The following is a 10,852-nucleotide window of genomic DNA, read 5'->3' as shown; positions in this document are numbered from 1 at the left end:
GCTGCCCCGGGAGGTGGTGGAGTCCCCATCCCTGGAGGTATTTAAAAGACAGGTAGACATGGTGCTGAGGGACATGGTTTAGCGATGGACTTGGCAGTGTCAGGTTAATGGTTGGACTCAATGATCTAAAAGGTCTTTTCCAACCTAAACGATCCGATGATTAATTGTGACACCTTGTGAAGAGCAGCACTTGGGGTTTTCAAGGCTGACCACTTTGGCAGGCAGGGTGGAACAGCTCCAGTACAAACTCCTGCACATCAAAGGGTCTATCTCACCCATTCAGCACTGACATTATTAAGCGGTTGCAACACTGATAATTTGGGAAACTGGCAGAATTCCAACTCTAGTTATTTTCATATTCCCCCCCAGCTGCAATTAGAAGTGGGCCATCAGCCCACTATATTTAAAGAAATACTAGTTCACAACCTATAGAGGACAGCTACAGCTTTCACTTCTCAAAACCATTCATTCATGAAATGCTCCTGGTCAGTTTAATTTTGGGGTATTAAAAATAAAACCTCAGTGTTCATCCTCATCCTGGTTCTCTGTAAGCCCCCAATTATTTTTAAATACTAAATGATCATAAAACACAGGGTAAACCTCTGCTGCGTGCCCGCTTCTGAAAATAAGCACCGTACTTCAAAGACCCTTTGATAAACGGCTTAGACAGTTTTCTCAGCAAACTGCAGATGCAACAGATTCCTCTCGCAGGGCTGTTGCCTGGGCAAGACCCCTGCTGAATTTTCTGGGGATTTGGAAGGGGTGTGTATAATCCAGGAAGCCTCATCCCCCACCCTTTTATAAATCCACAGTTGTAACGGACTGTGGTTTCACATGCACTCGTGTGCTCATGTGAGAGAAGGGTAAGGCGCTAGGTTGAAGCCAGTTCTTTTAAATTTTCAGGTGCTGTAAGAAAATCACAAGGTTTCATTAACAAAGTGTCACCGCTAACAGCAAACCAAATGAACAAAAAATACCAGCTGATTTAAATGCCATCCCAAGCAGAAGAGTGGTGGGAGATTGAGGTCTTTTTAAATATATTGCAGCAAATTCAGGTGCAAAGCAGTTGTTTTCTCCACCCTGCGACTGCACTCAGAGGTCCCCTTCCTTCAGAGGTGACAGAGGTACCTGTACAAAGGTTCACGGCAGCCGAGGACACATGCTGAACACTGGCCAATACTCTTCTTTAAAATACAGCTGCCCATTCATAAATCAGGTGTACAACACCACCACAATGAAACAAACCCCTCAAGCAGGAGGGGACATAGCTCTGACACTCCATTGAAAATGGCCATGCAGGGACTTGGAGGAGATGCTACTGATGCTGAGAAAGGTTTAACATAGACAACTGCAAGATACGCATAAGTTATTGAGGGGAGGAAAGGGAAGGAAAGAAAAAACCCTCTAAGCAGTTCAAGGAGAGACAGAAGCTAAAGCACAGAAGATGCTGCTTGACACTAAGAAGCAGACTTTGGGGCAATGGTCTTTTTAAATTTACGTTACAGCAGCACATAAGCCCAATTTTACCTCTATTTGATCAAAGCTCCCCAATGTGTAAATGCCCGGTATGAAAGTCAGAGGGATTATCTCTTCTAACAAGACTACAGTCTATGAGGAAAGAAGATAAGAGAGGAAAACGCAAGGATGTGACAAAGTCCTGGGGACAAGAACTGCCTCATGGCCCAGGGCAGAGCTCTGCCCTCCACAGCCCCAGCTTCTCCCCCCGAGACACCTGGCTGTGGGTTTTTTCGTAGTACGTATCAGACACTCCACATCCCTCAGTTCATTTCCCAGGGTGTTTTTCTCCCTCTTCAGTAAAGGGGCATTGATGACATTAAACAGCATAATTTTGATTGAATCTTCTATATTTCAAATGTATGTGAAGCCACAAGGGGATGATTGTTTTCTGACTGGAGTAATACCAGCTAATATTAATGGGCATTTATGTACTTTTTTTGATAAAGGAGGATAAGGACCACTTATTAGAAACAATGACATTTCAACTTTATTTCCATTTGAAAGCATCGATTTGTCCTGACAAGAGACAGTAACATTTTTATCAAAGCTTTCATTAAAAAGGGTTTCTCAGACCAAGGACTGATTTTCTAATAAAAACAGATACACCATCTCACACGGACAAACCATTTCCTTCATTAATACGTTGCATGGGACGTGGGAGACCTCCATCCACTTGATTCAACTCCGAAGCATATTCAAAGCTTGCTTCCTCACATCTAAAGATGGAAACTAATTATTACTAAAATGCTCTTTCTTGTTTATCTCTGTCATCGTCTTGCAGGACTGGAAAAAGAATGACAATTCTGTCCTGACAGTCCAAAAAAGTGTTTTGTACAATTCCTGACACACAAGTACTGAGATGAACAGCTGTAATGCAGAAATAGAGTTATGTTGTCCATCAGTCTGGGAGGAGAAATGGAAATGATGAATACAGGGCCACCTAATAGAATCACTTTTGATCAAAGACAGCCAAAACCGGTTAGATAACCCTCAACATCCGTACATGACATTAAAAATTAAATAATTTTAGAACAGTTCCACATGCGGTACAGGTCCTTATTGCACTGATGTAGGAAAAAAAAAAAAAGAAAGAAATTGACGCACTGAAATGGCAAACGAGGACAAACTCCCCTCACAGCAGTTCTCACAAAGGTAAGAAACAACCTTTACGTGTCAGCGTGTTTCCTCCAAGGGTTGCAGCAACGCTGATGGTTTCCTGCTCCTGACAGCAGGTTCAGGGCCTTTTCTCTTCTGGTTTTCACAATGGTTCCCGTGGTCGTGCTCCAAGACAGTGCTGTCCACGCTCCGAGCTGCTCAGCCACTTCGGCTCATCTCAAACCAGGATTTCTGTGCTTCCTCTCACTGGTCAGATCCACTGAAGACAACTGTCCGCTGCTAGGACTAGGAGAAAAGAAATCAGCAGTTCAGATAACATATATCATCCAGGTCCATGGAAGATCCATTTCAAACAGGAGGTGCCTCAGACTCCTGCAAGAAATGCCACAAGACAGTCATCTTAAAATCAGACCCAGAGGAAAGGCTCTTATGAGTCTGGAGAACCCAGGAGACCCGAAGCAAAAGTCTGCATAACCCTTCTAGATGTTTCACATATTCACCATTAACCCCCCAGATACACAGTCCCATTCTGAAGTTCTCTAGTTCACTAAACAAGATTTTAAAAATTTTTTTAACAATCATTTCAGATGTGACAAACTTTTCCAGCTCTCATGAGTGAAACTCCATATTTACACCCAAGTTTACAAAAGTGGATGACTAATGTTCTCCCCCTCTGTTACGCAATGGTGAACACCTACATGTGGTCTCTTCCACCAACATGAGTGACAACATGGACCTAAGTCCATAGGCACACACAGCCATGGTTTCCACATCCAGTTTTGCCCAGTGAGATCACTTAATACTTTTAGTAAATGTTGTTGAGTCACGGGATTAGCGAAATTTCCACCTGTTGTTTCCCGATTATTATGTTGGTGCTGACTTTAGAGAATTTGAACTTTCAAACTTTCCATCCTGACCTAAAGCCTGATAAGATGTGGAACATCTTCACTGTTATTTGGATCCTGGATCTGTAAAAGCAGGAATTGTGCAAGCAGTGCATTAAACGTGGAGCTGTCTCAAGCGCTTCCATTCTCTTTTTCCTCCGTTAGGTAGGAAACAGGTCATTTTAGCAGAAGTTTGGGGGTTGGTCTATTTGTTTGTCATTGGGTTTTGGGGTTTGGTTTGTTTTGTTGCATGTGGTTTTTTGGTTGGTTGGTCATTTTGAGGTTTGTTTTTTTTAAAGAGAGGACCTTCTTCACTGCATTTAAACTTGGCACATAACAGCAGTGCTGGATGCAACTGAACACTGAATTGGAGAGGAAGAGAAGAGGAGGCAGAAGTTGCACAAACACGCAGCCACTCTTGCACCAATGACCCGAAGCATGCCAGGCAAAGCTGATAGCAGAAGGGAGGTATAGTTTCCTCGACCCCTCTATTTTTTTTTCCTCACAAACCAAGTACATTTGGACACACTGTCACTGAAAAACACCCTGCAGCTTTCAATGCTAGAATCAGGATTGATTACTAGATTGGAGAAAAGCAAGGAAATAACTTTATTTTTCCAAAGTTTGGGCTGAACTGACACAGTTTCATTTGGTGGATAGCAGGAGCACTGCAGACAATTCTTGAGAGAAAGGTAAAGGGAATTCCCTTTTATAAATATAGCTTGAAACCATTAAAGCTTCGGTACCAAAAGAAATCTAACAAACAGCAGATAAAAGTTTTCCAGCAGAGGTAGGAAACACTAACTCAGTAATGTCAGAACATGAATTCTGCCAACTTTTTCCTAGCAAGCTGCTAAAACACAGTCGTTTGCTTAACATTTAAACTTTTCCTTTTACTCGACTGCCCTGATATTAAAAAAAAAAACAACAACAACAAAAAAAAAACAAAAAAAAACCCAACAAAAAAAACCCTCAAGCTTTTATGAGTACACATCAATTAGCACCAAACATACTGGCTGGGCTCTGAGTGGTTTCCATCCTGAGCTGATGTTCAGCTGGTAACAAAGCAATCCTCTGACATCTCATACAGATCCATATTTCTGTGAAACATAGAATGGTTTAGGTTGGAAAGGACCTTAAAGATCATCGAGTTCCAACCCCCCTGCCATGGGCAGGGACACCTCCCACTAGACCAGGTTGCCCAAAGCCACATCCAGCCTGGCCTTGAACACCTCCAGGGATGGGGCCTCCACAACCTCTCTGGGCAATCTGTTCCAGTGCCTTACCACCTTTTGAGATACCTGTATTTCCTTCAGCATGCACTTGCCTTAGAAAAATGTTAAACTAGGTCAGATTTAGTGCATGGTTCCATTCTTTCCACGTACAAACAAATTGTGTAAGTTGGTAAATTAAGCCTTTAAGGGGGGAAAAAAAATATCTTTACCTTTGCTAGACTACACTTCCGCTTTGATGAAAGGCAGCTCATCCTTAAGGCTTCTCTCGTCTGCAGATGTTAAAAAGAACATTAAAGGGAACAGTTTCTCAGAGTGTAGAAAATGTTCATATAATCCAGAGTAAGTGCTGAAGTAACCCAAGTACCTTTCTGTCCAGAAGTGTCCCAAACAACAGGATGAAGAATCCCTAAAAAATTTGCAAAACCAGTTAAAAAAAAAAACAAAAAAACCCCAAACAGCATAACCACACGATGTTTCTTAAATGCTTCTAGATGTCATTTCCTTAAGGATAGATCTCATCACCTATGACTCAGATAACAGCAATGCGCAAAACGGGTTTATCCAGCCAGGTCACACGGCTTCCCCGGGTTCCCCGGGAATGTCAAGAATGGATATATAACCCATGCTAATTCTCCTAACCAGGCTGATGGGTTACATACCAGGACTTTCTCAACCCACTCAGAAGCAGTATTAGCAAGAAGAGCCAAGGTGGATTGGGTATACAAGGGTAGTCAAGTAACATCAGATGTTTACACCGACTAATTCAACAAAACCAAATTCAATGGCAAGTGAGAATTTTCTGCGTGTTTGTCTAGTGATAAGGATCAGACATCTTTGCAGTTACTGGACATTAACCAGTGTATTTTGTCTTTAACATAAATTAGTCATCTTTATTCTTCACCACACTTTACACCAACTGGTTTGATCCATCACCCATCTGCATTTACTATGTCAGTGCAGGATGCCTTGTGCACGTACCATGTAAAATAGTTGAGCTAGAAGGAAAGCTTACACCCTGTTTTTCATGCACAACGCACGCTGCCAGCCCCTCTTTGACCTTCTACCTCTTCCCAGGCTCGAAGTGTGAGCGCACACTATTCCCTGTCTCACAGTGTTTACCTGGAAGGCGTTCAGTAGCGCAAACGTAACATGGAACGCCAGGGAGCGACTCTCGACAATCGTTGCTAATCCAAACCCCCAGGTGAGACCCAGAAGAGGTGTCAGAAGTGCCACGTTTTTGCTAATTCGGATCATGTTGCTCAAATCTTGTGACTTGCAGCCTTCTCCAACAGAGGATCTCCCAGTCTTCACCACAACCACCACCACCACCACCACGTTCACAACAATGATGCTCAGAGCGGGTACAACAAAGGCCAAAAGGGCTTTCGTCTCGTACCAATTGAGCCAGCAGGCTCCACTCCTTAAATACCCATTTTTTGGTTCAGTAATAGCAACAGTGAGGATAGATATGACCAAGGGACATCCGTATCCAATAGAGAATGCTGTAGCTATGAATACAGATCTCGTTATCTTAAAAAAAACTAATAATAATCCATAGAGAATCAAGAGGCCCAGGGCGAACATCCAAAAAAACAAGGCAAGATAGAAAAAGTGAAGGAAAAAAGTGGCCGCTACGCACAACTGGTAGTTTAGGGCTGTATGGTGCACAATAGCCGCTAAGATGAACAGAACATCAGCAACGAGAAGCGACGTAGCAATGTTGACCAAACAAAAATGTCGCATGTAGGTTATTTCAGTTTTTGTAACGTGACACCAGACGACAGCCTCGATGATCAGGCAGAGGACCAAGCTGAAAATAGAGAGGCCTAACCCTACACGCGTGATGTAATCCAGCACTGCGTTTCGCAGCGTGGTGGGGGACATCAAAATAGAGAAAGATTTGAACGTCCGGTGGTGGTGCTTGCAGATGCAAACAACACTGCTGATGTTGTCCGACTTCATCGTGCATGCCCTGTTATCCCACCTCCTTTCAGTAGAGTGCCACCCAACACACTGAGCCTTGACGTTCTCCAGTTTATTCACCTTTTCGAAGGTGAGCAAAATATGCCGGAGCTCTTCTGGCAGAGACACCGATAACACCAATCCATTCACAAAACCAGGGTCCAACCGGCTGGTTTCTATAATGGCTCCAAGTGTTGGAAATGCAATGCTGACAGCTTTGGAAGTCTTTGGTAATTTCAAAAGCTCTTCTTCTGGAATGACCACGTGCCCAGTGATATTGCCTGTGTTATTGAACTCCATAGAAAAATCAAAGCTCTTCCCTGAACTATTTTTATGTATGCTGTAGCCTTTTGTAGAGATGAAGTGTTCCTGTATACTTTCTGACCCATTCCTTAGAAGAAGTTTCCCAGCAAATAAATTCACCGAGTCCAGTAATATTGAACTGGCGTTTCTGTCCCTTACAAAAGCCCAGTTGGAAATGGTGGAGCTGTTCAGAATATGGTTTGCTATCCTGCTGTAACTCTGAAACAAACAGGGGAAAAAAAAAAAAAGTTATCTTTTATATTAAGAGAAACCAACTATTATTCCACTGGCAGGGCTTCCAGAAAGGCTCATTTAATTAAAGAATGATTTCCATAAATGGAATATTCTTCTTTGACAGTGAACAGGAGGTTCCCATAATCCACCCCAGTCAACCCCAAATATCTCATTGGCACAGTCACTACCAGTATTGTCCTATCATCTTCACATCATAGCTCAAAAGGTGCTTGGAGAAGCAAGTACAAAGCAAAAATCAGGACACGTAAGTTCTATTCCAGACGCTGACCCACAATGCAGGTCTGCTTACATCACCCTCCCTACATTTCTTTCCCCACCTCTCTGATTTCTGAGTTCATCAGGGAAAGATTTCAGTTTCCATTGTGCAACACATGACAACACAGCTGCTGGTCAGCATCTCCAAGGCTGCCTTCCCTACGGTGTCATACTTGAAAAATTAATTCTTCCTTCTACTGTTTCCCATGTCTATAACATCAATTCCTGAAAACTTTTGCTTTTATGATTTTATTTCTTTATTACTATTATTCTATTTTAAATCTACATGAACAGGTCAAACAGTTTCTCTGACAACAAAACATGACCCTCCCTGGAAACTCTTTCCAGGTGATCTCCATGTGATTTGCAGCCGCCACTTCATTGGGTAATGGCTATAAGGACAAAACACTGTGTGGATGCTCTGGCAAGCTCTGATGCACCTCTTAAAGCCCATGAAATACCTGCATTTTTCCTCTATTGACATTCTGTGATAACAGCAGGGAAATCTTCTTTAGCAATTCCACTATATCAGCAATGTTTCCCGGAATGGCTGGTGAAGACAGGATTTCTGGGATGATGCATGAAAAATCAGTTTGGCAGTTACTATTCCCGTGGTCACCTGCCCCAAAATATTTTGCTCCATCTCCAGGTTTGCCATGCACTGGCTTTCCTTCCCCTACAAAAGGAAGGTGTCCTCCAGCAACACCAATGTGTCCTCCAGAGCTCGGAAGGAGTTCACGTTCAGAAATCCTCTGAAAAAAAGGAAAACAAATTTGAGAAAACTAACGAACAGAATGATAATTGTGTTGCGCTTTTCTCATGTTCATTGCCTTGGTTTAGATCCCCGTGAAGAACATAGGCCAAGTGAACAAGGCAAGTTCATTTCTGAATTCTGTTTCCACACAGGATTATCCCAAATTCATTTCCCACCACTTGATTTAAGATGAAGTCAAAGTCTGTTACCAAAGCAATCTGTGTTTTGGGATCAGATGTTCTTCCCTTTGGTCAAAATTTAAAGGGTACAGAGGAAGGAGGTGTCTTTGCAAGAAATTATGAGCTTATGCCAAAGTAGATGTGTAAGAGTTCCCTCACCTGAAAAAGGGACTGAACATCCAGGCTTGCACAGGCATCTGTGAACATCTGCCACTTTCTGTCCTCACAGACAAAGCTCGTCTCCCCATGCAAGGAGGGAGAACAAGGCTGAATACAAATGGCTCCATTATCTTGGCACGGAATGAGATTTACGCACCCATCTGGAAAATAAGTCAAGCAGATATTGTTATAAGGTCTAAGACTGCATAACCTGGTCCACGAGGTGAGTATCGGGGGTAAAGTCTTGATAACTGATAACATCTCACAAAGAATTGAAAAGACACAGAGCTATTCACTGTACCTTGCTGATTACCAGTCTTTGGTTCCTTACTGAGAACCTGAAAAATAAGGAAAAGTGGAATGCAGATTGAATGTTAAAATGAGTAAGTAAAAGATAACTCCTTGGCACAAACTGGAGAGGTGATTTCAAGGGCAAAACAGTCCTTTTGAGGTCCAGAAGTCTTTTCAAGGTCCAGAACGCAGAGCTCATGGCCCCTTGCTCCTACAGACCAAGCGAGAACTCTCTACTAACAGTTCGTCTCTATACATCAAGCCTTCAGTCGCACTTTTCTGCTGAGGCGACATACCGAGTGAGCATACAGCATGGTACATGCCTCCAGCAGTCATTACTCAGTCAAAAACTCTGTATTAGACCTGAGCTCTCCGGTATTTTCACGTTGATGAGAATATGTGACTTGTTCATGAGAATATGCAATCTACATACTGCCATAAGATAAAGCTGCAGTTGTACAACTACCAAGACCCACTTTGTCCCTTTTCCTCATCGGGAAGCGACCCCAAGGCAGGCATGGTGACCTTCCGCCGCTTGCTGGGACTGCACGTCGTACAGCCAGGCGCAATCCAGAACAGCTTCCATCGCTGCTTGGTCAACTGGTCTGTCATCTACAACCAGCCAAACCCTCTCAGTCTGGAAGCAAAGTTTGACTATGCAATGCCTCAGAAATCGCGCTGTTATTGCTGGGTAGAGCGGGCCCAACAGCAGATTTTTAACACCCCAAGAGTTGCGGCGGAGGTTGCTCGGCATATTGAACATATTGAATACTTCAAAATATGTTTTTCTGCAGTGACAGGACAAGGGGCAATGGTTTTAAACTCAAGGAGGATAGGTTTAGATTGGAAATAACAAAGAAATGTTTCACTCTGAGGGCGGTGAGGCACTGGCACAGGTTGCCCGGAGAAGCTGTGGAGGCCCCATCCCTGGAGATGTTCAAGGCCAGGCTGGATGGGGCTTTGAGCAACCTGGCCGAGTGAAACTTACCCTGAGCGCGGTGCGAGGTGCAGCCGGGAAGAAATGCACAGCCCAAAGGAGCAGGCAGTGGGCCACCCTCACATCCATCACCTCCCGTTTGCTGCTCTTCTCCTGGAAGAGAGAGATGTTAAAGAAGTTTAGACATTTCAGTTTTCACTTTTGAACACAGTCTGGTTGCTAGTGAGAGAGCAGCCAAACGCATCCCGAAGACTGTCCTTACCAGGCTTGCAAAGTGATTTTCAGACATTTATCGTGTATTAACTTTTTTACTGAGAATGATTTGTGAACCTTTTTAAAAAAAAAATAAAATAAAAAAAATATCTGTTCAACACTGGAAGTTACTGCATTAATAATTTACTGTGAACTGTGCGATGGAGAGCTTATTAAAGCAGTTCAGCCTGTGGTTGCCTTTTGAAGTGCTTTAAGACAGCCTGTCCTCCACGGGGTTCAACGCTGGTACTCTCTCTCCTGGAGCAGTTCCTGATGAGCCCTGCCAGGCCAGGCAGGAAACTCGGGCCCTTGGGGCTCCGATATCCAAATCGGAGAAAGAGGGACCAGACTGAAGTAGTGTGAAGGATTCAGGCCTCTGCCCCTCCATGAAGATTCCCGTGGTCCCTGCTAAAAGCTTCATATCCTGGGACGCAGCCTGTGACAGGCATATGTGTTGGAGGAAAATAATCCAGTAAAGGGAATGAAGGAAAAATAACGTGTTTCATCAGATGTGATTATTAGATGCCATACATGTCCAAGGCAAAAGCAAAAGATGCTGTGGATTCAAGAGAATTGAGATACGTACTAAAAAAAAAAGTGAAATCCATAAAATCAGCGAGCTAAACCCCTAAAGCAGGAAACGGATGCAAGGTGACAAAGCAGGACGATGGTTGGATTTCAGAAGATGAGCACAGGAGAAGGCTCGCCAGGTTGCCATGCTCTGATAGAAAACACAAGTTTCCCCTGATAGA

At 43.4% G+C, this 10,852-nt stretch overlaps 1 protein-coding gene across 1 annotated transcript; it reads right to left on the bottom strand.

The window, feature by feature from the left end:
* Nucleotides 1-3,551: 3,551 nt before the first annotated feature.
* LOC104286713 (probable G-protein coupled receptor 115) lies at nucleotides 3,552-9,977 on the bottom strand. The gene is made up of 8 exons (XM_009885336.1): nucleotides 9,900-9,977; nucleotides 8,922-8,958; nucleotides 8,621-8,781; nucleotides 7,990-8,280; nucleotides 5,873-7,237; nucleotides 5,118-5,159; nucleotides 4,963-5,022; nucleotides 3,552-3,602 (listed from the first exon to the last, which is right to left on the bottom strand). The coding sequence occupies exons 1-8, from the start codon at nucleotides 9,975-9,977 to the stop codon at nucleotides 3,552-3,554; spliced, it is 2,085 nt and encodes a 694-aa protein (XP_009883638.1).
* Between the last annotated feature and the right edge of the window lie 875 nt (nucleotides 9,978-10,852).

The sequence above is a fragment of the Charadrius vociferus genome, unplaced genomic scaffold (genome assembly GCF_000708025.1).
Source record: "Charadrius vociferus isolate BGI_N301 unplaced genomic scaffold, ASM70802v2 scaffold173, whole genome shotgun sequence".
Lineage (NCBI taxonomy): Eukaryota > Metazoa > Chordata > Aves > Charadriiformes > Charadriidae > Charadrius > Charadrius vociferus.
Note: the sequence above shows the minus strand (reverse complement) of the source record. Positions and strands in the feature narration are given on the sequence as shown.